General features: G+C 41.6%; 2 protein-coding genes and 1 long non-coding RNA gene across 9 annotated transcripts in view; 1 reads left to right on the top strand and 2 right to left on the bottom strand.

Moving 5' to 3' along the window:
- Positions 1 to 704, bottom strand: part of LOC145545933 (uncharacterized) — a 6557-nt gene extending 5853 nt beyond the window's left edge. The window contains exon 1 of the long non-coding RNA XR_014082344.1: positions 622 to 704. This is a non-coding gene — a long non-coding RNA (uncharacterized LOC145545933). The remainder of the gene's footprint in view (positions 1 to 621) is intronic.
- The window catches only part of RTCB (RNA 2',3'-cyclic phosphate and 5'-OH ligase), a 25665-nt gene extending 11097 nt beyond the window's left edge, over positions 1 to 14568 (top strand). For 3 of the 5 annotated variants that reach the window (XM_081591347.1, XM_081591346.1, XM_081591348.1), the window contains exons 8-12: positions 693 to 868; positions 2870 to 3058; positions 3754 to 3864; positions 5451 to 5570; positions 7296 to 9833. In XM_081591347.1, the coding sequence (XP_081447473.1) occupies positions 693 to 868; positions 2870 to 3058; positions 3754 to 3864; positions 5451 to 5570; positions 7296 to 7403 (704 nt within the window). In that variant the 3' untranslated portion in view covers positions 7404 to 9833. Of the gene's footprint in view, positions 1 to 692; positions 869 to 2869; positions 3059 to 3753; positions 3865 to 5450; positions 5953 to 7295; positions 9834 to 13571 lie in introns of those variants that run through there. The other 2 variants (XR_014082339.1, XR_014082338.1) reach the window with 1 other exon arrangement.
- On the bottom strand, positions 8070 to 26332 carry ASCL4 (achaete-scute family bHLH transcription factor 4). 3 transcript variants are annotated; one of them, XR_014082342.1, is made up of 2 exons: positions 26161 to 26321; positions 8070 to 8165 (listed from the first exon to the last, which is right to left on the bottom strand). XR_014082342.1 is itself a non-coding variant. In XM_081591349.1 (2 exons), exon 2 carries the CDS (start codon positions 19274 to 19276, stop codon positions 18752 to 18754), a length of 525 nt encoding a protein of 174 aa, XP_081447475.1. In that variant the 5' UTR covers positions 19277 to 19613; positions 26161 to 26313; the 3' UTR covers positions 16165 to 18751. The 3 variants fall into 3 exon arrangements, 1 of the variants encoding a protein (XP_081447475.1); XR_014082341.1 differs by lacking the exon at positions 8070 to 8165 and adding an exon at positions 10944 to 11202 and having other exon boundaries at positions 26161 to 26332; XM_081591349.1 differs by lacking the exon at positions 8070 to 8165 and adding an exon at positions 16165 to 19613 and having other exon boundaries at positions 26161 to 26313.
- Positions 26333 to 26342: the final 10 nt, after the last annotated feature.

The following is a 26342-nucleotide window of genomic DNA, read 5'->3' as shown; positions in this document are numbered from 1 at the left end:
GGCAGGGAAATAGTATAAAGGTCATTTTGGATGGTTCGTAGGATGTGTGAAAGGGTTTATGGATATAGGATAAGTTATATGGGCACATGGAAATTATAAACTCTGAGTTACAATTATGGTTCATCCTTGTATGTACATTTCATTCTGTGAGAATTTAATAATTTGTCACAACATGGCCTGTTAGGGTATTTTGTCTAGCAGATGTATGGAGCACTGACTAATATTTCTGAACTTTCTACTGAGTACTTCTCTACAGTTTATCACAAATTCGATTTGCATGCAGGAGATCTAGCAACTTGTCTCCAGTTCTTTTATGTTAAGTCACTGAAAATTATTTTCAAAACCCATGATAGTAATACATGTTTTATTACTTCGCATTCACATGCCATGAAGAGAGTAACTCAGACCATGATGTTGCTAGTTCTGTACACCTCCGTTCCCCTTACAAGTCCTAGAGAGCAAGTGTTCTCTTTGGAGTCCACATACAGTGTGTCAGATAGCTCTGACAGAAGATTCTCCATAAATACATCTTAACCAACAAGTAGATGAGCTCACAAACAATTTAAAGAGAAAATTGTATTTTACTTGTTTCTTTTTAGAATGGTTTTGAATATAGCCTACCTTGCTGCAATAAATCTGAATTATAAAGGGAAAGCCAGCTGACTTGGACTTGTTGCTCTCTCTCCTTTCAGATGCACTTGTAGCTATGGAAAAAGCCATGAAGAGAGACAAGATTATAGTCAACGACCGTCAGTTGGCTTGTGCTCGCATCGCTTCCCCAGAGGGTCAGGACTACCTGAAGGGAATGGCAGCGGCTGGGAACTATGCCTGGGTCAACCGCTCTTCCATGACCTTCTTAACCCGTCAGGTACAGTTGAAGCTGCTCGTCTGTTCCTAGCTATACATGATGAACTTAAATGATTTAAAACAGTGTAATCAAGTCAACTTTTTTCACTCTCCTCCTTCACCTTCATCAAGAGGCTCTTTAGTTCTTCTTCACTTTCTGCCATAAGGGTGGTGTCATCCGCATGTCTGAGGTTATTGATATTTCTCCCGGCAATCTTGATTCCAGCTTGTATTTCTTCCAGCCCAGCGTTTCTCATGATGTACTCTGCATAGAAGTTAAATAAGCAGGGTGACAATATACAGCCTTGACGTACTCCTTTTCCTATTTGGAACCAGTCTGTTGTTCCATGTCCAGTTCTAACTGTTGCTTCCTGACCTGCATACAGGTTTCTCAAGAGACAGGTCAGATGATCTGGTGTTCCCATCGCTTTCAGAATTTTCCACAGTTTATTGTGATCCACACAGTCAAAGGCTTTGGCATAGTCAATAAAGCAGAAATAGATGTTTTTCTGGAACTCTCTTGCTTTTTCGATGATCCAGCGGATATTGGCAATTTGATCTCTTTCAGAGTGAAAAAGTTGGCTTAAAGCTCAACGTTCAGAAAACTAAGATCATGGCATCTGGTCCCATCACTCCATGGGAAATAGATGGGGAAACAGTGGAAACAGTGTCAGACTTTACTTTTTTGGGCTCCAGAATCACTGCTGATGGTGACTGCAGCCATGAAATTAAAAGACGCTTACTCCTTGGAAGGAAGGTTATGGCCAACCTAGATAGCATGTTTAAAAGCAGAGACATTACTTTGCCAACAAAAGTCCGTCTAGTCAAGACTATGGTTTTTCCAGTGGTCATGTATGGATGTGAGAGTTGGACAGTGAAGAAAGCTGAGCGCCGCAGAATTGATGCTTTTGAACTGTGGTGTTGGAGAAGACTCTTGAGAGTCCCTTGGACTGCAAGGAGATCCAATCAATCCATCCTAAAAGAGATCAATCCTGGGTGTTCATTGGAAGATCTGATGTTGAAGCTGAAGCTCCAATACTTTGGCCACCTCATGCGAAGGGTTGAGTCATTGGAAAAGACCCTAATGCTGGGTAGGATTGGGGGCGGGAGGAGAAGGGGACGACAGAGGATGAGATGGTTGGATGGCATCACCGACTCGATGAACATGGGTTTGGGTAGACTCCGGGAGTTGGTGATGGACAGGGAGGCCTGGCGTGCTGCAATTCATGGGGTCGCAGAGAGTCGGACACGACTTAGCGACTGAACTGAACTGAACTGAATCAAGTCAAAGCCTATATAATTTGGTTTTGGTGTAATAGATATTCAAAATATTGGCAAAGAGTCCCAAGCTTTTGTTGTGTCCTTAAGCTCACTCAATAGGGTATCAGGAGTGGGGAGAGGAAAAACTGAAACTATTCCTAGAATTTGCCTTGAGCAGTGGAGAGGGTGGAAGTCCTGTTCCCTAAAATTCAGAAGGCTGAGGAAAAAGCACTTCTGAAGCGTGAGATCAAGGGTAGTTGTAATCTTTTTTTCCTCCCTGAAGGGTTTCTTTAAAAAAAAATTTGGCTTTGCTGGGTCTTTGTTGCTGCTTTCAGGCTTTCTCTGGTTGCAGGGAGCAGTGGCTACTCTCCAGTTACGGTTCTCGGGCTTCTCCTTGCAGGGGCTTCTCTGGTTGCAGAGCACGGGCTTTAGGCGTGTGGGCTCAGTGATTTTGGCTTGTGGGCTTAGTTGCCCTATGGCATGTGGGATCTTCCTGGACCGGGGATCGAACCCATGTCCCCTGCACTGGCCAGCAGATTCTCAACCACTGGACCACCAGGGAAGTCCCAAGAGTAGTTGTAATTTATGTGGTGAAACTTGCTCTGTGGTCTAAAGACAGTTCTTGTCCTTTACATGAAGATTAATAATCTTGCTAATTTTGAACTCTTAGATCCCTCACTCCCTTCAGGAACAGAGGTTTCAGAATCAGTAAGTTCTGAAGAGCTAGTTCTGGCCACTGTTAACATTAAACTTTCTCTCTTAGGCTTTTGCCAAGGTCTTTAACACAACTCCTGACGACTTGGACCTGCATGTGATCTATGATGTTTCTCACAATATTGCCAAAGTAGAACAGCATGTGGTGGACGGCAAGGAGCGGACTCTGTTAGTACACAGGAAGGGGTCCACCCGCGCCTTCCCTCCTCACCATCCCCTCATTGCGGTTGATTACCAAGTACGTACTGAGCCATTTGTGGTTTTAAGCAGTGGGGGCATGATTTGGACAGTTCTAAATATGGACGAATTTAAACAGGAAAGCAGCAATTGTGAAAAGAAAACAGTCTGTCATCCATGAGAACAGTGATTTCCAGTCTTCTCTGAAGCACGACTTCACCCTTCATCTGTGCTTGCAATGTGCTGTCTAAACAGTGCTGCATGGAGAATATTCTGCTCCATTAAGATACATTAAGATTATCTTTCTAAGGCCTTTGAATGATTAGAAGACAGGATTAAGACTAAACTCAGTCTGTTTCATTCCTCTTCTCCTTTCAATATCTGGCTGTGATCAAGTTAGAAGGACCCTTAACCAGCCATTTCACAGATCAGGAAACAAGCCTGAGAGGGCAGGTGCCACGCTTGCTCAGGATGGTTCTTCCTAAAAACACTTCCCTACACATTTGAGTTTTGTTTTGTTCTTAACTTTGATCTGTCTTCTGTCTTCCTGGTCCTCACATTTTCCCTCCCATCCTCTACCCTTACCTGTCAGTTATCAAAGAATCAAAATACTGTCTTAATGTAGTTGTGAGAGCAATGCACTTAGAGGCCCAGGCTTCTCCACAGTCCTGTAGTGCAAGAGGAAATTTAAATCTAAGGCATGGAAAGTTCATGCATTTCTGAATGTTAACATGTTTGATTTGTGTACTTCCTCAGCTTACTGGACAACCAGTGCTCATTGGTGGCACCATGGGAACCTGTAGCTATGTTCTTACTGGTACTGAGCAGGGCATGACTGAAACCTTTGGAACAACTTGTCATGGAGCGGTGAGTTATGAAAACAGAAGCTCACTTAGAAAGGCTCTCTTCAGCGTAGTCATTGCTTTGCACTTTGATGGGTAAATATACTTAAAAGTGAAAGTGAAGTTGCTCAGTCGTGTCCATGGGCTGTAGCCTGCAAGGCTCCTCTGTCCATGGGATTTTCCAGGCAAGAACACTGGAGTGGGTTGCCATTTCCTTCTCCAGGGGATCTTCCAGAGCCAGGGATTGAACCCATGTCTTCTGCCCTGCAGGCAGCCTCTTTACCATCTGAGCCACCAGGGAAGCCCTTGGTTGAACATTAACAAAGTTGAGGTTTGGATCTGTCTTGTCTTCTACATGAGTTTATCCCCATAATACATACTATCTAGTGAATATATACTGTCTAGTAATATACTGAGGTCACCAAGTATCTCAGCCTTAGTGAGCTCATTGTATGGCTAGGGACTATTCCTCAACTCTGAATCCACAAAATGCAGATTGAGAAATTGTCACACTAGCATAACTGATAAAACTTAACCTGATGCAAGTTTACCTCGCAGTGTTTCTCAGTGATTTACAGACTTAGCTGTTAGCACAATTTGTTCCTTACTGGGTAGATCCACTCAAGATTTGGAGGAAATGCCCTATTTTGCGAATCAGGACCCACGTGCAGACTGCTCACGTATTTCAGTATATTGTCTCTTCTAAGCCACGTGTTGGTAAACTTTCTATAAAGCACCAGACGTAAACATTTTAGGCTTTTGGGGCCAGAAGATCTCTGTAGGAGCCATTCCGTTGTGCCATCATAGTAGAAAGCAACTGTACATAAACAAGGGGGTTTGCTGTGTCTAATAAAACTTTATTTACAAAAGTAGGTAGTAGGTCAGATTTGGCTCCCAGACCAGTTTTCTAACTGCTTTTCTAAGCCATCAACATTCTTAGTTGGTGATGGAGTGGAAAATAGAAACTGTCTAGGATATCTTTTCAACCAGACAGACCCTTGCATATATATATATAAACCATACTATTTTTTCCTCTGACCCTTTCTCGTTTCCAGTTGCCTCTCAACTCCTAATTTTTAACCCAGTGATCAAAATCATCTTCCCTCATACGCATCAACAATGTTTCAGGGCTTTTTTTTATTGTCACCGTCAGGGAGGGGAATTTTGCTGTTGGCATGTAGTGAGTAGAGGCCAAAGATTCTGCTAAATGTCTTACAGTGTGTATGATAGTTACCTAATCCAGGATGTCAGTAAGTGCTAAGGCTGAGAAACTGTTTTAAATCACAAACAGCATAAAGTTTTTCTGATGATAGACTTATCATTTACAATTTTAAATTAACATATTTGTATTTAGTTGATAATTAATAGTGATCAAAAACACAAAACTGAATCTTAAAATGCCTTGTAAATGCAAATTTGTTTTCCACAAAGATATGATGAATCTTAGAACAAAAGGCACATTATAAGGTTGATGAAATAGGAAAAGATTTTTTAAAATTCTTTTTGTAGTTTAAAAAGAATTCAAGGAAAAAGCATATCATCCTAAGGGTTTAAATAATCACTGGGATTGAACATAATTTATAAATGAAGTTCATTCCTTTCCCAACCTAGGGCCGTGCACTGTCCCGAGCAAAGTCAAGACGTAATTTAGATTTCCAGGATGTCCTCGACAAATTGGCAGACATGGGAATTGCAATCCGTGTCGCCTCACCCAAACTGGTGATGGAAGAGGTAAGTGAAATTTTGATAAGTATGCAGCATAAAACTGTTCATAATGTATGCCAGTATACAGAGATAGCCGTTGTTACTGTTGCTAATAGAAATATCCTTGAGGAGATGAAAGGAGGTGAGATCTCATGGGGTTTCTCTTTGCTAGGAGCTCAGGTATGATGAAATCATCATTTAAGAGAGAGTGATTGGCTTAGTGAAATTTAGGTGATTGGCAGGACAGTGTCAAGGATCCACTTGAACTTAAATTCAGTGGTTGGGTGTTTTTAAGCTACGTTCAACTCTATAGGTGGAGGTGTGAAATAGATGTTGAGTTTCCTTTAGTGGGGGTTGCAATGAAAGATAATCAAGATTGTTGATGGGTTGCAAAAAGATTGTGGGTCTCGTGAGGTTTAAAGGATTGTTGGAGGTGAAAACCTAGGCTGTATTCACCAACTTGGGATGTTGGGAGCTGAGACTGGGGGAGTTGTAAGCATTGGCGATGACTAGTTCTGGGGTCTGACTCCGGGAGTGAATGGCTGAAGTAAGCATTGAAGGAGCAGCAATCAAGGAACTAGGAAACCAGGTACTGAAAGAATCCTGTTCCTGGTTATTGAAATTGTTCACAATTAAGCCGGAGAGGCTGAGGATGACCCAGGAGCTAGAAATCTTCAAGTAACAATGGGAACAGATTCTAGCAGATGATTCCAGCAAGAAGAGTAGTACGTGGTATAAATGATGACTGCAAAATTCAGAACTGGGAGAAAGGAGGGAAAATGGTCTGAAAGGAACCATGAAGAGCAGGGACACCTGTCCCACCTCTCAGCCTAATGGCATGACCCAGTTTGGGAGAGAAAACAGCTGCCACTTCAGAAAGTTGGAGGCAGAAGTAACATCCTCAGGGTAGATCTATGTTTCAGCAAGAACAAGAAGGCAAAGGGAATGTTTAAACAAGAAGGGAGGAAGTTCTTTGCCTTTAACTCAGTGGAAAGGAGTTCAGAGGTCACAGTGGAAATGTTTCAGAAACTGGAAGGGAATGAGAGATGGGCTTTCAGAAAGGGGTGTGCACACAGCCCCATGGGATTCAGTGAGAGTTCTAAGCTTGCTGTGCTGACAGGCATAGAGATGAAAGGTGTGCGTGAAGACGTTTGTTCTGATGGTGGCGAGACTGAAGGAAGGTGGGGAGGTCTTACTAGAAACTACAGAGACAAACTGTGTGTATGTGTATGTATATATACACATGTACACATGCATGAATACAGTGTTAGTTATATATGTGAATGTAATAATCTTTCCTTATTGTGAAGGTATTATGTGTTCATTCCAGGAATTTTGACAACTATAGAAACATATAATAAGAGAAAATCAAAATTGTTAATAACTCCACCATCCAAAGACAGTTACCACTAAGAGAATGGTTTGGTACATTTCCTTTCAGTTGGATATTGGTGTATATGCTTTATTCAGTTACATTTACTACTTTTCCTACTATGCAAATGACTTATGTTCTTTGGGGAAATTTAGAGAAATACAGAAAATATATAAAACAAGGTGAGAGTGTTTATCATACTGCCCCCTTACCAACAATGAACTTAATCATCTTTTAAATCTTTGCTTATTTTATAGGCAAAAAAAAAACCCAACTCAGTGCTGTTTGAATGTGCATTTCGGTAATTACAAGTGGAGATTAATCCTTTGAAAGATTCCATTTTAAGTAGACTTTTGCAATGTTTAACTCCACCCCTGCAGGCCCCTGAGTCCTATAAGAATGTGACGGATGTGGTGAACACCTGCCATGATGCTGGAATCAGCAAGAAGGCCATTAAACTGAGGCCGATTGCTGTCATCAAAGGATAGAACCCTGACCACGGCCACCGGACACCACTGACCCTCCCTGAAGTGGAAGTGGACAGAAACGCTCTTCAGACATCACACTCGAGACCTGACAGGTTCCAGGGTGTGCAGCTCTAGCTGCCTGTTCCAAAATGGCTGGTGGGGCAGCTTCCAATTCTGGAGTCAATGTTGTAAACTTTCCTTCCGGAAGGAGTCATGTTGCCTCCTCATGGAAAGAAATGTATATGCTTCCTCCCTGATTATCCCATAGATTTTTAGAAAAATCTGTTAGGGGGTGAGGATAAGTCAAGAAACTGCCTTACTCAGTCACACAAGTCTTTCTTCATCAGAATGAAGTTCTTTACACGAACCTCTGTTTCCAGCCTGTGAGGTATTGTGAAGAACATTCTATTAAATAGGAAGGTTTTGGAATGTCTTTTTTTCCCTCTGTCACTTTGTCTACTTATCTACTCTTAAACCGCCTTGTCCTGCACTGAGCAAAACCCTAAATACTATTCTTACTTGGCGCATACAAGTGGGTCAAAGCAGGATGTTGAACAAATGGATAATGGGACAAGTTATAGAGGGGGGATGTGTGTGGAGGTGTAGGGATGGGTACCCAAAAGAGAAAATAACTTCACAGACTTGTTACCTTTGTCATTTTAAATATAAGGCAGAGTTTTGACTTACCTGTAAAAATGGCATCAGCTGGTGTCTGTCATTAATTAGGCCTGGTCAGGTAGACTTTTCTTGAATAATAACTTAGAAGGCAGCATCAGAGAGCCCCTGTAAAATACTGAGTATCTTTACATTTGCGATTGAATTATTATAAAACATCAAATGGCCACAGCTGTGATGCTAATGGTTACTCTGTGTTGACAGGTTGACTAGTCTTGTGCCACCTAATCAGATGAGGTGCTATGTACTATGACACCCGAAAATGTTAAAGTTATAGGTTACTAAGGCCACAGTAGAGTCCAGACACTAAAATGGAAAAATCTAATAAAGTTGTAGTATGTTGTTTATATTTTATGCTTAATGTTTCATAGCTTAGGACAGTATTTATGCTTGACTCACTTTGGTCAGTGTTGCTGTTTTCTGATTTCTCCCTGGTTGCTTTCAGAGATGTGCCGTAAAGATACTCTTTTCTAACACTTATCCCTCAACTTATAATAAAATCCCCCATTGGAGTATCTTCTAAATGCTAGCTAGAGAAAAGCAGACTTCCTCTGAAAAAAATGTGACATGAAATAGCATGTCTTTACTTTGAGCACTCAGTAACTTTAATGGGTTTAGAGTTTAAAAGTTACCAATAAGTTAGTAACCTTAATGCAGTAATTATATATTACTTGTGCCTCTGGGTTGGACCAGTGATCATTGTGCACAGATGAGTTAAGGAGGCAGGTTACCTGTGGACACTGGAGGGCATTTGAGGATGAGAAACAGGCTTCTGGCAGGTACTAAGTTTTCATCTCTAGAGATGAGACAACAGTGAGTATCTGTGTGGACTCCCTCTAACTGGGCTTTCCCAGTGATGTCATTTAGCAAAGTCCACTTGCAGAACTGTGATGTCAGTGCAGGAAATGCTGCCAATCATCCAAGGTACATATGTTATGTCCTGTTGGACACTTTGAAAGTCACTCTGGGGAGGGTAGAGGGGAGCAAATGAGGTAGAGAAATAGAAATGGTTTGTGCCATGGCATTTCTGGATTATAAGCTTTTCTTATATGTAGCATTTCTCCCAAACTTGGCCCTATTAATGACCTTGGGAAGTAATGGTTAATATTTTGAGTTCAAAAAGAAAACTACAAACATTGTTTTCCTGTTCTAAAGATGTCATTTTCTCATTTGAGGCAAAAGCCATTTAAAAATGAATGTTCAAACAAAGTTGAAGTAACCAGCTGTTTTTATTGCTCTAAATGTTCCCCATGCTTGGGCACATGGACACAGCTGGGAATGCACTTTGATAAGGGACTGTCTGGTTTCACCAGGCATGAAATGAGTCTTATTACTGTGCACATCTTTTTCAGGCCTCTAAAGTCAGTAGGTTTATCAATAATATTTTGAAAAGCACTGACATTCACACATTGATGATGGACTGTGTCATTCCTGTCATCAACATGTGGTTGCGAAAACCAATTTATGAGACATAAAATGTGAACACTCACTAATTTTCTAATTTTGTAAAATGTTTTGTGGAGCAACAAGGAACTGAAGATTAAAATATTGAAGTAAAATCTTGCAGATCTTAAGATGCTCCCATTTTGATCTTCATATAACCTTTAAAAGCTTACATACAAGATAACATTTTTTTTAGGTTTTCCTATTTTGTTCTTAAGACCGCTTTTTTAAAGTTACTTTTTCCTATTTCTGAAAATTGCTTTAAGCATCATCTGTATTGCTGAAGTGTTTACAACTCGCTGTGCCTGATATTCCAATACACAACTCACATTACCCCTTCTGTCCTTACTTCTCATTTATGTCCTTATTTTTGCATCTGCTCCATTGCTTGACTACATAGGATTTTCACATTGTCCAGAGAGCATGATTTGGGTCCATCTGGATCAGCTGAGTATGAAGATGCTATTAATTGTTAATCAAGCACCTTGGTGTGTGCCAAGTTATTAATAGTTTCTGATCTTTAAAGGCTCTTGCTTTGAAACTAATATCTGAAATACCAGTGATCTGAAGATGGTGTTGTAAGGAGGACATATCATAGAGGAGTGGTGATTTAAGTTGTACCTTGCAGATAGATGTGTAGTAAATGAAAAGAGTACCAACCATATAGTAGTTGGAGAAGGAAATGGCAACCCACTCCAGTATTCTTGCCTGGAGAACCCCGTGGACAGAGGAGCCTGGTGGGCTGCTGTCCATGGGGTCGCACAGAGTCGGACACGACTGAAGCGACTTAGCATTACGCGTTAAAAATCACCATTCCTGCTTTGCAGTGTACCCAACATTTTTACATATGGTTCTAGTCCTTAATAAATGAAGGAGGGTTAGGCAGGATTGATGCCCTTACTCAGCCTTGAAGCAGTTTCAGAAGACTGACCTTCGCCCCTCTGCTTCCCATTAGAATATGGAAGTAAAATCTCTGAGGAGGGAATGAAACTGGAGGGAAGGGGGCATTCCCCTTTAAACAACCATTAAAAGAATGACAGCCATAGGATGTGACAAAAACTAGTTAGAACCAACTACCAACTAGATCCAAGATGGCAGAAGATTCAGCTTCCAGTGGGCCTTGAGCCTCCATATATGCTTATTGTAAAACATTAGCATATGCAGAATGACACCCACCAGTGCCATGACAGTTCCAGGGCCAACCACTGAAAGGCCAAAAAGTGGGCAGTGGCCCAATTCCTGGACATCGCCGCCTCTTCCCTATAATAGTTGAGATAATCCTCCCACTCATTAGCCTGTGAAATTACCCAGCCCGCAAAAACTAACCATTCCATATTTCAGGGCCTCTCGGCTTTTCAAATGGACTGTATTCTGTCTATGGAATGTGCATCTCTCTAAATTCATTTGTTACCTATAAATAAACAAGCAAGCCAACAAACAAATAAGGGAGGGTGGGAGAAAGGATTATGTGAGCCATTCACTTGAATTTAATTAGGTTTGCATGGTAGGTATTATCCCTTCATTACAAATTGGAATGTAGCCTGAAAGATCAAGTAGCTTGCCTAAGGGCATCAACTAATGACAGAGCCAGGCATGGAGAACTAGGTATTTTGACTCCCAAGTTTAATTTTTCTTCTTTTGACTGCTCCAAACGGCTGTTCTGATTGAGATTTGTCTAGTCATTTGAATCCGCACAGGGCTGCTGTAGAATAGTAAAAGGAGAAGAGATGTTGGTTGAAAATCAGAGTGAAAAGTCATTGAATTACAAAAATCCTTGCTTTATTTTTCTTGGCCATTATTGCCACCTGAAAACATATTTATGCTTTATTGACTTTCTTCCTCTTCCTAAAGTTAAGCTCCGTGTAGGCAACTAGTAAATATTTTCTGATTGATGAATGGATGGATATACAGATGGGTGAATGAAGACCATCCATAGACGAATTACTACCACTGATCTGTATGATACATTAATTCCCTAAATTTTAGTTCCTCATATTTAAAATGAAAGTGACATGTAATACATACCTCGTTGGATAGTTATAAAGATCAAATGAGAATAATACACAGAAGGACCAACCTGCTGTCAGGTAGGCCCTCAGGAAATGTCAGCTGATGGAGAATTTCTGTTACTAGAGGTCTTTTAAGAGAGAACAGATATGCTTTTGCCCCACATGGGTTAATCCTTCATCTCACTAAAACTCCTGGGGTTGAATCAGGTCATTTCCCAAGGCCCTTTCTAGTCCTGTGATTCTGAGATCTGGTTCCTCCTTCAGAGGTGTTTCTACTGTCGGGGATAAAAGAAATGTCTTCAGTGGCCCACTCAAGGCTTGCTTTGCAGGCAAAAACCAGGCTGATCGTCTGGACACACTTCTTCTGCCGCTTTTTAGTTCTATTTTGACCATGGTTAATGACAGTGTCTAACCCAACAAGAAAAGGCTGTTGACAGGTTTTCAGCAAAGGACGCAGCTAAATCGCTACGAACAGATTCAAAATCATTCTCACCACCCAGAGAGCCTGTGCATAAAAACAGACAACTCGGCGATGATAATCAAAGAGCTGGGAATGGTTCTACGGTTTCATGGACCAATAAAGCAGCATCAGGCCCTCTGCCCTCTCCCAGCAGCCTGTCTGCATGATGGACATGAAAAGGCTGGCAATGGCTGAAAGCGAAGGATCACGAAGTGATCATTCTGCAAAGGATTCCACTGATCGACATTTCCGTTGAAAGTCTCATTCCCAAGGTGACAAGTGGGATTGTTACCCATTTTGGGAGAAGACAATGATAACTTTGGGAGCTTTGAAGAAAACTTTTGTCTAGACAAACAGCTCGGAAAGCTTTTGAAATGCACCATCTGAAACCGTGGCTGACTTGGTTATAGCTAGGTAACACTGACTCATCCTGTGAAATACCTTCCCTGACCTGATGGGACTTTGGTCTCAAATTCAACTAAGGTTTATAGCACCTGGATTCAGGAGGATGAATGTTAAGTTCAAGCATCCTGAATATGTGTTGAAGGTATGTTGTTTAGTTGCTAAGTCATGCCTGACTCTTTCACAGCCCCATGGACTGTAGCTCACCAGGCTCGTCTGTCCATGATATTTCCCAGGCAAGAATACTGGAGTGGGTTGCCATTTCCTTCTCCAGGGGATCTTCCTTACCCAAGGATCGAACCCGCATCTCCTGCATTCTCCTGCATTGCAGGTAGATTCTTTTTTACCACTGAGACACCAGGGAAGCCCCAGAAGTTATGTTACCCACAGATCAGAAATGGCCAGGCCAAAGAAGCAGATGACATCTCTCCAAATCTAAACAGCCAAAGGGCATCTCAATTCTACTCTCCTCCAAACCCTGTTCCTTTTTCCTAAGTTATTTTTTCCTCCCATCTCCAGATATTTCCACAAAGGGAAGAAAATATGACGGTTTTTTTCTTTCTCACCAACCCTTGATACATTGCATCTCCTTTATACCAGTTGTTCTGTAAAAGTTAGTCTCTGTGAGAATTTTTTTTTAGCCCTAGAAGCTACAGAGAAAAAATAAATTATTGAGCACCTGTTATTTGCTGCCCAACTCAGGCAAGGTGTGTTTTGTATATTATCATTATCTCATATAATAAACACTGGTGAACTTTCATAGTTAATTATAATCACAAAACTATAAAATATTAAATACCAATACCATTTAAGTTTCTGTATCATCACAGGAGTTTGTGCAACTTTTTAATGAAGTCATTAAAAACTTAATTCTTAAACTTGTACAGTCACACTTTTCAAAAGACCCTAATGCTGGGAAGGATTGGGGGCAGGAGGAGAAGGGGACGACAGAGGATTAGATGGCTGGATGGCATCACCGACTCAATGGACATGGGCTTGGGTAGACTCCAGGAGTTGATCATGGACAGGGAGGCCTGGCGTGCTGCGATTCATGGGGTTGCAAAGAGTCGGACACGACTGAGCGACTGAACTGAACTTTTCACACAGCCCTTTCCTCATTGTCATCGCCGTTCCTACAAATGGCAGGCATTTACAGACATCTGCTTCATCTTCTTCAATGATTTAAAACACCCATCTTAGTCTCAACTGGTTACCTTCCAATCTGGTGCCCTCCCAGTTCTTTAATATTGCCAGTTTCTAGGACCTTCACCTCCACCTGACTTCAGACTCCTTGAAAAACTTTGTCATCCATGAGCTACTGTGTTGACTTGAACTGTTTGTAAGACCTCAAGCTCAAAACTGTCTTTGATGTGCCATGTTCTCCTCCAACTGGTCCCCTTTATGTCATCCCAGCTCTCCTACTCTGTTCACTGTGAAGCATCTTAAAGGGCAGTCTTTAGCCTTCCCTCTGCTTTCTCACCCCACTCCTTTCACAAAGGTCTCTAGTGATCTTTTAATGGTTAAATCTAATGGATCCCTCTCACATTTAAATCCCCTGACAGCTCTGACTCATATGATGCTGTCTGCTCCCTCCTCCTTGCAAAATGACATTTGCCATTTAATTGCCATGATCTCACACAGCCTGTTTCTCCTTCCAGCATCTTGGTCCTCTTCAAAGGCATTTTTCTTGTGCCACTCCTTCAGAGTAGTCCTTCTTTCCCTGGGAAATCTCATCTACTTCTTGTTCAGTCACTAAGTCTATATGTGTGTGCCTCTCAGCCTACAGCTGTCCTTGACTTCCCTCCTGACTGCACTGTCAGCACTTTCAACTGCTTGTGGACAGGAGTAACCTATTAATATAAACCCAGCATCTCCCAAAACAAGACATGTCTCTTTTCAACCTGCTTTCTCTTTTCTGTGTTTTTGACTTCAGTTGGTGGGAACTCACCAGACACATCTCTTAATTTCTTCCTCTTTATCTCCCAATCCATCCCTTCCCATTCCCACTGCCACTGCCTTTGTTTAAGCCCTCACTTCCTCTTTCTTCGTGATTGCAATACCCTGTCGGTCTGCCGCTTCCTACCACCAGAGTGAGCCTCAGCCACAGCGCTGAACAGTTTACCCTCTCTCCAAGCCAAAAAAAGTTTTTTTTCAATAGTTCGCCATTGTCTACAAAATAAAGTTATTTTCACCTGGCTTTCAGTGCCTCCCAGAACCTTTTCTCAACCATCATTTCTAATCTCCTATTACTCAAGTTCTATTCTCCAAATACAGTTCCTTGCTTTTAGGGAAAAATCCAGTGTATTCCACCTGCCTGAGGCTACATCCCCCAGTGCCTTTCCTCCTAGTCCTCTGCTCACTTGAAGCTAGAATTAACCCCTCTTTTCTCTGTATCGTAACATTTTTCATTTTGAACACCAGTTATAACACGTAACCTTTTTTCTTCATACTGAGGTGAAATGTGTTCATTTTTCTTCCAGATCATAAGATTCTTCAAAGTCTACTCCGCAAAAGATGATGAAGCTTGCCTTTTTAAAATGAAGCATTGTAATAGCAATTAGGATTCAGTAAAGTGTAAACAGCTGCTCTGGTACTGGATCTTTCCAGTAGGAAGAGATGACAGAAGCACAGAGCCGCTGAGCTGTGTGGCAGGAAGTGGGCATATCTCACCAACATCTGTTTCCCCTAGTCTAGGATTTCACACATATCAGAAGAAAGGCCTAAAAGATCACGCAGTCCGATCTTCATGTGATCTGGCATGGGGAAGTGAGATCACTGAAGTTAGGGACTCGCCCAAGGTTACCAGATTGGTGAGAGACCAAGCCGGAGGGCAAACTCGCCCACACCCCACAACAGCCCCTCTGCCTTTGCACCCTCAGCGTGGGGGTAAGGTGTCACAGTTGTTAGTCAGTGTTATGAATATTCCAAAAGCAATACAGTGTAATTAATTACTATATTTAGGCTGAGTATCAAAAAAAACAAGATCTTGAACAACATTAATGTTACTCCTTTCATGAAGGCATCATTTCCCTAAAACTCCCATTCACTCCATTGCTTTTACGTCACTTGTTGGTAGTTAATTTTGTCCTTTTTGAGTCTTTTTTTTTTTTTTTTTTTTTTTGAGTTTTGCTACACAGCTTGCAGGATCCTAGTTCCCTGATCAGAGAATGAACCTGGATCCTCTGAGCAATGAAAGCTGAGAGTCCTAACCACTGGCCTGGGAAATTCCTGAAAATCAAATTGTTCTATGGTTAGTTAGATGTTCAATCATAGAAAAGGGGAAGATTGAACATTTTAAGAGGTCTTATTCCTGGATTGGCATGCCTCCCTGTGCCATTAGGAAAGTTCTATAAAAACTGCCTGATTTTTTTCCCCTTTAAAAAAAGTTACATGATTGACATGGGATCTTATTATTATTATTCCAAAAGGTTTCTCAAAATCATTCCTTTATTCTCAATAGGACTGAAAACAAACATCTCACCAGATGTCTCAAGGCATTTTATCCAGAAAGAAAGTTCTATTTTAAAACTGCTTTGTCCTCTCTCCCTTTTCAAAAAAATACATATTTATTTATTTATTTGGCCACACCAGGTCTTAGCTGCAGCACTTGGGATCTTTAGTTTCAGTACATGGGACCTATTTCCCTGACCAGGGATTGAACCTGCATTGGGAGCTTGAAGTCTTAGCCATTGGACCACTAGGGAAGCCCCTGTCCTCTTTGTAAATCACTAATGTCCGCAAAGTGTAGTATATTTTTTCACACATTTCATAACACACATTTTGAAAAAGTAAATGAAGAAAAAAAATCTTTTATTTCTTTTTTCCTGCATTGAAAGCAACCACATAACCTGTACAGATTAAGAAAGTATACTCTTTTTTTTATTATTACTACTTTAGAAAAGAGAATGTCAAGGTGCCTGCCCATTAGCTGGAGCAGAAAAAAGGAATGAAGAGTGTTATTACCACCTATAGAAGGCTCCTGAGAAAAGTCTCAAGGTTCTCCAATGAACAGTGTGGTTAGTTCGCCTCTCCTCCAACTCAGCCAGGAAGGTATTACAATAACATGAGTGTTTTCTCTTTTTCTTAATGAGAAAATATACCTCACCTATACATACTTGCATCACTGAAACCCCCACTGGAGTAAGAACCAGCTTGGAGAACAAAATAGATATATTACAGGAGTTTGTGAGAATGTAACCAAGTAATGAGTAAGAAAATATCTGTTTCTTGCTCATTCAAGCCACAAATCTCCACTTGCTTCTTAAGAAAAAGTCAAGCTTGGTGGTAAATCTGGTACAGCATTTATCTGAGCAGCCAGAAACAATAGAATCCCATAATTCATCATGATAAATATCAATAATACATTTTAACATGGATTCAGCATTCCACCAGTCATGTCTCCTAGAGCCTTACAATAGAAGATAGAATGCTAATGAAGAGTGGTTTACTCTACCCTGCTTCTGAAACACTGAGGAAATCACACTCCATCTAGAGATCATTTTTAACCAGGCCTCCTCTCTGTAGAGCTAATAACACTACTAACTTAATCATTGGATTGTAGTTTGCAGATTACTAAGGTCTTTAATTTACGCTTCTATGAAATAGTAGGACAAGGACAAAGAAGCTGAGTTGCAGAGAGTTTAAGGAGCGTTTGCTCAGTCACCCAGCTGGCAGATGACAGAGCAAGGGAGAGCGCGGTCAGAGAGAAAGCAAGCCGCAAGCCTGGGCTTTGGGGTTAGGCCGACTTTGGAGTAGATCTCAGCTAATTCTTGAAACACTAACCTGGGCAAGGCATGTAATCTCTCCCAGTCTTTTTTTTTTTTTTAAAACTCCAAATACATACAACACCCACTTCACAGATTTATAAGAATTGGATAATGTGAAAAGCAGCAAAATTTCTGAAAAGACGTTCATTGCTTATTAGCATCCCTTGGTTCACATATCTGAAGAAAGGTGGTAGTAAAACCTACCTCAGTGTGGAACATCAGTGAATACCTGGAAAAGGCTCTGACACACACACACACACACACACACGCCCCCTTATTAGCAAAGCTGTCTCTGTGGTAAGGGGAATGCAGCATATTAGAAAACTTGAGAGGGACGCAAACGAGAGGAAGCTTATCTTCATATGTCAACAAGCATTTGACTTACCTACTAAATTTATAATTGTTTCTCAGGAAAAAAAAAAAAAGACCAGAATTAAGTATTTTTAAAAGACTGCCAAAGTCACTGGACAATTTCAATATAGCTGAAAGCCCTCAAGGTGATAGAAGTTAGAGAATGCACCAGCCTCCATCCCTCCCTCCCCTTGAACCTGGTTGAAAGGAGCAGGTCCTTTTCCTTTTTCTATTTTACAGTCACAGTGTTACTTTAACTGAAGGTTAGATGTAGTGAAAACAAGGGGAGATGAAAGGAAAATGGACAAAAGAACTAAGGAGAAATAAGTTTTCATACAAATCTGAGTTCTCTTCCAAAAAAATCATTGATACTAACATGTTATTATTCACTAAATACTATGAAGTTTCCACATTTCCACTTTTTGATAAAACAGGATGTTTCAAATATGTAATGTTTTTTCTAGTACTGACGTTCAACACGCTCAGTCAACAGCACAATCTGGTATGTCTGGCTCTGGCAAACGTGTTCTCAAGTGTCAGCTTAGGATCACCTTCATCCAAAGCACAGTGTCATTGCATTTCTCATCAATTCCCAAAGGCAGGAAAACCATTCGTCTCGTCTTAGGGCTGTCATTTAGTTAGCTAGTTCAGGAAGTTATTTGGTTATTGGTTGAATTTGTTCCAGTATTTACATCCCTAATTTACCCACCCCTGCTGACTGTGGCAAATTACCGTTTTGAGCAGTTCAGAGTCTGGTACGTGCATAGTCGCTCAGTCAGTCGTGTCCGACTCTTTGAGACCCCATGGACTGTAGCCGGCCAGGCTCCTCTGTCCATGGGATTTTTCAGGCAAGAATACTGGAGTGGGTTGCCATTTTCCTCCTCCAGGGGATCTTCCAGACCCGGGGATCAAACCGGCATCTCCGGCATTGCAGGCGGATTCTTTACCTGCTGATCCATCAGGGAAGCCCTTGAATCTGCTACAGCTTTTATTTGATATAGGAAGAGTTTCGTTAGCATCTTTAAGTTGCAGGCACATAACAAAAAAGGGGTGGTGATGGTGGAGTGTGGATGGAAACAAAGAGAACGTCAAAATCTTTTTTTCCCCCTAGAGCACTCATTTCCATTTCTTAAGATTTGTTTCTGGGGCGCGGTGGGGCGGGGGGTGCAGATAGCAAATGCAAACCACCTCCGGCGGGAACCTTAGAGCAGACGCCAAATACGCGCAGAGCCGCGGGAGTGGGCTGGGCCCGGAGGGCGCTCGCTAGCTGGCCCCTTCCTCGGGCTCGCTGCTGGGCGAAGGCGCCGATGAGGCCTTGGACTCGCCATCGCTGTTGCATTCGGCCCTGCGCGAGGAGCCGGCACTAGCCGCACCCTCCTGTCCCCGCGCGTGGCGCTCCAGCACCTCCTGGAGTTGCTTGATGTAGCCGATGGCGGCGCGGAGAGTCTCCACTTTGCTGAGGCGCTTGTCCGCCAGCTCACGGGGCAGGTGGTCTCGGAGGCGCGCGTACCCCTCGTTCACGCAGCGCACCCGCTGCCGCTCGCGCTCGTTGCGCTTGCGAAGGAAGGCGGGCTCGAAGGCGCCGTCCAGCGGGAGGGGCAGATAGGGCCGCCTTGGGGCGCTGCCGCCGCCAAGCGCCCGCTCCCAGCACGCGGGGTCCAGACTCACGGAGACTCTGAAGGAGTCCCGCAGAGGGAGGCGGGGCAGGGACCTCGGCACGCCCAGGGGCACCCGGCGCAGGTGGTACGGCAGGGTCAGCAGTCCGTCCTGTGGACGTTTCTCCATCATTCGCCAAAAAGAAAACCAATCACCCCAGAGATGAATCTCTCAGCAGAAGATGAGACTGAAAATCTTCAAAGCGGAGATCCTGGTCCATTCAGACTGCCTGACACTGCTGGTCAGCTTTTGAAGAAGTTTCTGGGCTCGGAAGCTAGGTTCCAGAACAAGCTTCAAGAAAACGAGGATTCCCTAAGTTCATTGCACTCCTCGATCTTTTTATAATGATCCAGGCGGAGGTGATAGGCAAAGATTTAGGATCCCCCTAATCCACACTTCAAACCCTTTCTTCCCTTCTGATCTTATTTCAAAAGATAACAAACGGGGTTCCTCTCCTCGGTCCCGTGGCCTGGAAATGAAAATGCACACCAAACACTGAATAATCTTCCACAGCCACCAAAAGCTATACAATTACTGTAATCCACCGCTCTGGGTCTTCATGAGCACAGGAATCTTCAAGGTTTCAGAAGAGCTCCTCCCAGGAACCAACAGATCAACTGGTGGCTGAGTGCAAGTTTACCAGAGGCTTTCTCCTTTAAAATCAAAACTTGACTGCCCTTTGTGGTTTCCGGCGTCCAGGGCTAATGGAAGGAGCTTTTAGACTGTTTGCAAACTTACACTTGCTCTTTCATTTCTGGAGACTAGGAGAGAAGGCCTCATCAAAGAGAAGACTGCTCCCTTGTGGTTAAAAAATGTGTCAAGTCAGAGAGGACCTCGGGGAAAGTTTGAGGGTTTTATTCTCCAAAACTAAACCTTTTAAAAACCCAAGTAGGCAATTTTTGAAGGGAACAGAAAAGAAATACACTTTAACAACAAATATAAGGGTCTGCATATTATTAAGTTGAAGACTGGGCGGTGATGTATTTGTGCTACTTTTTAAGAGCACATCAAAAGACTGAGACAAACACTTTTAGCCAGTTATTTCTCAGTGCTTACTGTAAACACAGCTTAAACACTGCTTCCAGACCTCTTCTAATCCCACCCAGGATATAAGGACATCATCTCTTCATAGTGTAAAGAGTATATTTCTATTGTATTCTTTTTGTTTTTAAAAAAAAAGAGAGATGCAATTTATTTTCACCCTTGAGGGTGAGAAAGTAACATTTGAAAGGGGGAGAGCCCCATTTCCAAAGAGAAAGGATGATGGCTTTGAAGACTGTCTTTTTAAAACATAACTAAAAAATGAATAATTAATCCACCGTGTTGGTGAAGAGCTTTGAAGATGAAAGTGTCATTAAAAATCCAACTGTACTGGTTAATGTCAAAGAATTTGTTATCACACTGAAAATCAGATTTCTTGTTCTACAAACCAGCACATTAAAGGCAGCTTCTACTTTAAAAGTCCAACTTAAAAACAAGAGAAGCAAAACTCCCCTGCATTTATAATCAGACTTTCTGCCTGTTCCTCAAGAGCCAAGGTGTCGCCCTAACATGATTTTTTGACAAGTCCTGTGCTTCCCTGTTTACTCTAAATGATCTGCCCGAAGCAACTGGAAAAGCGCTTCCATGAAGGCAAATAAAATAGAAATAATTATTCCTTTCAGGCATAAGTTAGTCACATTTTAAAAGGTGTAGCTTCCTCTGAGACTTATACCAGCAAACAAATATGTCATCTTCATTTCTCAGGAGAGTAGAGACCCACTGGGAAAGCCCTACTGGGTGAAAAGCCCACCAGAGAGGCAGAAATTAGACCACAAGTTGCTTTTTGGCCATGTCAAAGCATGACTCTTAGCCATTATTCTAAGAGTGATGGGAAATAAATGAGGCGTTTTGAGCAGGGAGATGACATGGTAAAATTTGTTTTGTTTTGTTTTTTTAAAGATCACTGCCAAATAGTAGATTGGAGGGGAACAAAAGAGAGAACGCTTACAGATACCATTTTTCATCCTCAGATTGGCAAAAAATTAAAAGATTGTTAACATCCAGGACAGGCAAGGATTTGGTAAGTGGCAGAACATAGATTTCTACAAGCTTTGGGAGAAGTAACTGCTAACATTAATAGTACACATCATATATCCTATGACTCAAGATCCCTACAGTTTTATCCTGCAAAAATAAATGCACCAGTGTGGATTTACATATAATAATATTTTTGCAGCATTGTTTGTAGTGATTAAAACAAGAAAACAAATGGAAATAGGCTGAATGTCCATCAGTAGGGAAAGGGCTAATACTATTAGAATATTATGCTATTAAAAATAATGGGTTAGATCTATACATAAGAAATTGCAGAGATGTCCACCATAACGTGTTAAGTGAGAAAAAAAAAGCAAATGGTAGAGTTAACACACAGCATGAACTTAAAACAAACTGGATGATGCATTTGTCTTTATATGTGTCTGTGTGAGCACAGAGGAAAAAGGTAGAAAGACACATACTAAACTTTTGTCATTGGCTGCCTAAAAACAGTGGGATTGGGGATGGGGTGGGTAGTTCATTTTATTTTATGGATATTTCTACTATTTAAATTATTACAGAAAATAAATATTACTTTTGCTTTTCTCTGATCTGGTGAAGTTTAAAATACTAAGATAAAATATATAAAAAACTCAAATGATAGTCTGGTCTGACGCAAATCAACAGATTTATCACATAATTTAAAGTGCTTGAGCCAGGTTTTCTGTCTTCTTAAAAATTCTCTCTCTGAGGAATAAATATCTACAGGATTTTTTTCCCCACTACTAATTTGTTGTTATTTAGTGTCCAACTTTTGTGACCCCAATAGACTGTAGCCTGATAGGCACATTTGTTCATGGGATTTCCCAGGGCAAGAATACTAGAGTGGGTTGCCATTTCCTTCTCCAGGGGATCTTCCCAACCCAGGGATTGAACCCTTGTCTCCTGCATTGCAGGCAGTTTCCTTATACTGAGTCACCAGGGAAGCTCTTTCCACTACTACTATCACAATCAAAAATAGTCAGATCCTGATCCCATAGTGGTGTTTTCATAGGGTGTAGTAATATTATGATTACTACATGGTCTACATGGTAGACCAAGAATGCTGACACTCTTTCTTACACTTTTTGAAGGTGCAAGTGCTTTGGAAATAAATGGCTTTTCCAATGAAAGAAGCACTGTTTTACTCGCATGATGTGAGTATGTATATGTGTGTGTGGTGGGGGTAGGGTGTCTTGGTCTGGGGGAGGAGCTGCCTTCTTTCTTAGATAAGAGATCAAAAGAATAGCTTCTGACTTCCAGTCAATCCCCAGTCAGTTTTGATCCAGACAAATGTTCTCTCCAGCTTTAAAAATGTCTTTCTTAAGACTGGCTAGATCAAGTTACAGATATGCAAAACTGCCAAGAATGCTTAGGACTAGGTTTGTGTAGTCCAATTTAGATCTGTTTGTAAAAGGGGGAATAGGATTTCCCCAAAGGTCAGGCTCAGAAGATTTAAAGATATCTCTAAGGCCAAGGAAACTTTCCACTCCTAAAACTCAGATGGGTCCCTTACTTATCACCTGCTTTAAGCATGTGGGGTTAAGAGACCTAGATTGGCTCTTCTTGTGAAGTATTTGATATCATATTGTAGTTTTTGGTTTCCTAAACCAATGGCACAGAGGGCTGCATACCTTTCTGGCACCATACCTGCAGTTTTCTCCAGCTGCCATAGGGGAAATAGGGAAACATATTTTATTACCTCGTGATATAAGTAAGATTTAGGCTTCCCTGGTGGCTCAGTGGTAAAGAATCTGCCTGCCAATGCAGGAGATATGGGTTCGATCCCTGGGTGGGAAATACTGCCTAGAGTAGAAGATGGCAACCCACTCCAGTATTCTTGCCTGGGAAATCCCATGAACAAAGGTACGTGGCGGACTATAGTCCATGGGGTCACAAAAGAGTCAGACACAACAACTAAACAACAATAAAGGATAAACTAAAACCTAAAGCTTAAATAACCTTACCCTATAGATTTAACTTCAAAGACAACAACATCAACATTTCTTTAGTTAAACTCCACAGATTCTCTCCCCCCCCCAATCTTTGATTCTACTCAGTCTCAAATAGAGGTGTCAGTCTCAAATAGAGGTGTCATACTGCCAAGCCTAAGCAAAGTCAGGCTCCTTCAGCAGTTTTAGCCTAGGTGATCATCACTGAAATTCATGTAGCTTCTTCAAATCTGAGGAATGGAATTAGTTCAGCCATATGCATGTTCTGCTTTTTAAGTCCATAGAACACACAAGATTATCCCAGTTCTAATCCCATACCCACTCCATTTTGAAAACAAGCCATTCTGCAGCCCTTAGAAACCAAATACTTGGAACTTGTTGTTGTTGTTCAGTCGTCCAGTCATCCGACTCTTTGTGACCCCATGGCCTGCAGCATGCCAGGCTTCCCTGTCCCTCAGTATCTCCTGGAGTTTGCTCAAGTTCATGTTCATTGCATCAGCGTTCCAAACACCAGTGCTTAGTCTTTTATACCCAGGTAACGGTTTCCAAAGTTTAAAGCAGGAAATCAGTGGTATCCAAGAAAAGGCAGGCAGCCTCTCAGAATGGCCATCAAATAAACCATCCCAAGACTCAGTAGCTTAAGACAATAAACAATCATTTAATTCTTGAGCCTGAGGGGCAAAGATTTAGGATGAATTCTAGTATACGTTTAACATGCAAACTCAGAATCAAGGGGCAGAAAAAAGCTTTTTCTCTTTTTCCTAGGATGATTGATCTATGAAGTCCCTTTGCAAAGGGCCTGGTTACAAGAGGAGTGAAGAACTGGGGCCAGTAACATAATCATTAGAAGATAAAATGACACAATTTAAAATTATACAGTTTGAACTAGGGACATTTCAGGGGCTGAATAACCACATGTGGCTAGTGGCTCCCATACTGGACCATCCAGTGCTAGTATCACTGGCCTCCTTGCAGTTCCTCACACTTATCAGGGATTTTCTTGCCTCTGGGACTTTGCACTTGATGTTCCCTCTGAGTGAAACATTCTTCCAAACATGCACATGGGCCACTCCGTCATCTCCTTTGGTTCAAATATCACCTTTTCTTTTTTTTTTTTTTTAATTTTATTTTTTTATTTTTGATTTTTTTTTTTGATTTTTTTTTTTCAAATATCACCTTTTCAATGACAATTTTTCTGTCTACTGTATTTAAAGTTCCAGCTCCTATCCCTGAGCACTTTCTAGCTATATTCCTTGCCATATTTTTATGGTATTTATTGTTATCTGGTATATTTTATATTTAATTACTTGTTTATTGTCTGTCTTTCTCCATTATAATGTAAGCTCCATTGTTGTGGTTTGTTGTTGTTTAGTCACTCAGTCGTGTCCAATTCTGGACTGCAGTGTGCCAGGCTTCCCTGTCCTTTACCATCTTCTGGAGTTTGTTCAGACTCATATCCATTGAGTCGGTGATGTCATCCAACCATCTCATCCTCTGTCACCTGCTTCTCCTTCGGCCTTCAATCTCTCCCAACATCAGAATCTTTCCAGTGAGCTGGCTCTTTGCATCAGGTGGCCAAAGTATTGGAGCTTCAGCATCAGTCCTTCCAATGAATACTCAGGGTTGATTTCCTTTAGGATGGACTGGTTTGATCTCCTTGTATTCTTCTCCAGCACCACAATTTGATAGCTTCAATTCTTTTCTTCTTTATGGTCCAGCTCTCACATCAGTCCATGACTGCTGGATATTTGTTTTGCAAATGTTTTCTCCCTATCGGTGGCTGTATGTATCATTTTGTCAGCAGTGTCTTTTCAAGATCAAAAGTTTTAATTTTAATGAAGTTCAATTTGTCAGATTTTTAGTGGTTCCTGATTTTTGTTCCTATCAAGATTGTAAAGGTTTTCTCCTGTATTTTCTTCTGTCAGTAACATAGTTTTAGCTCTCATATTTATCTGGTCTGATGTTTACATTGTTGTTGTTGTTCAGTTGCCAAATCGTGTCTGACTTTTCACTACCCCATGGACTACAGCATGCCGGTTTTCCCTGTCCTTCACCATCTCCCCGAGTTTGCCCAAACTCATGTCCATCGAGTCGGTGATGCCATCCAACCATCTCGCCCTCTGTTGCCCCCTTCTCCTTCTCCCTTCAATCTTTCCCAGCATCAGGGTCTTTTCCAATGAGTCAGCTGTTGGCATCAGATGGCCAAAGTATTGGAGCTTCAGCTTCAGTGTATATTTACATACACTTCTGAAATTAAATAATTATTCAAAAAGAATAGGCAGAATGGAAAGCCATAATGAAATTATTTAGCTTTTATAAGACATCATCATTCCCTAGGCCGCAGGTTTGATGTGACATTTTAGGGAAAGGTGTCTCTCTCTTGTGATATGATTTTCTTGATTTAGGTTTCTATTTGTCCTCAACGAGAGTGGAACCAATGTAACCTGCCAAATGTTCAGTGATTAGTTGCCTCAACTTTTTCTTCTGAGAAGGAAGGGAAATATTATGTTAGTTGACACCTCTCAAGGCTTTCATCCAAAACACTGTATGTGCCTCTGTTTTCACATGAGACTGAATTTTCAAAACTCATCAGTCCCCACTAAATTGCAAGCTGTTGAAAGTCAAGACCTGTGTGTTCTTGTCTGTCCCTACGTTTGAGATGTAATTCAATAAGTGTCTTTTGAAAGAAAGGAGGAATTCCTGGGTCTCTTTTATTCTGCTGGTGAAAGGAAGCTACCAGGTAGTGTGTTACAGACAATATCCAATCCTTGCGAATTTGGGACCATTTTCCTTTAAAGCCATCTTAGTATCCCTAGGATTTAGCATAGCGCCTGGCATGCAGTAGGGAAAGAATGGCAAAGAGAGAATGGAAAGGTAATCTGTACAAAAATCCCCAAAACCACCCTTTATGACTTCAAGCGGGAAACTGAGAGACTTTCAGGTGTAACTTGTGGTGACAAATATTTTGGATACAATCTCAATTCCTCCTGGGCAACACCGCCAACATACCTGGTTAAGTCCCTTATTTCAAATCTTGTAGGCTTGCGTGAACCCACACTTTCTTAACTGAAGGATGCCACGAAGACCGAAACCCGAAGTCTGGGGGATTTTTGCGACTCAGAACCAGCTCGCGGGGCTCAGGCCAGCCCCGGTTGCTTAGCAACGGGGTCGATTGCTCGGCGATCGATTCG

This window comes from Giraffa tippelskirchi, chromosome 4, assembly GCF_054371585.1.
Source record: "Giraffa tippelskirchi isolate mGirTip1 chromosome 4, T2T-mGirTip1v1.2.pri, whole genome shotgun sequence".
Classification (NCBI taxonomy): Eukaryota; Metazoa; Chordata; class Mammalia; order Artiodactyla; family Giraffidae; genus Giraffa; species Giraffa tippelskirchi.
Note: the sequence above shows the minus strand (reverse complement) of the source record. Positions and strands in the feature narration are given on the sequence as shown.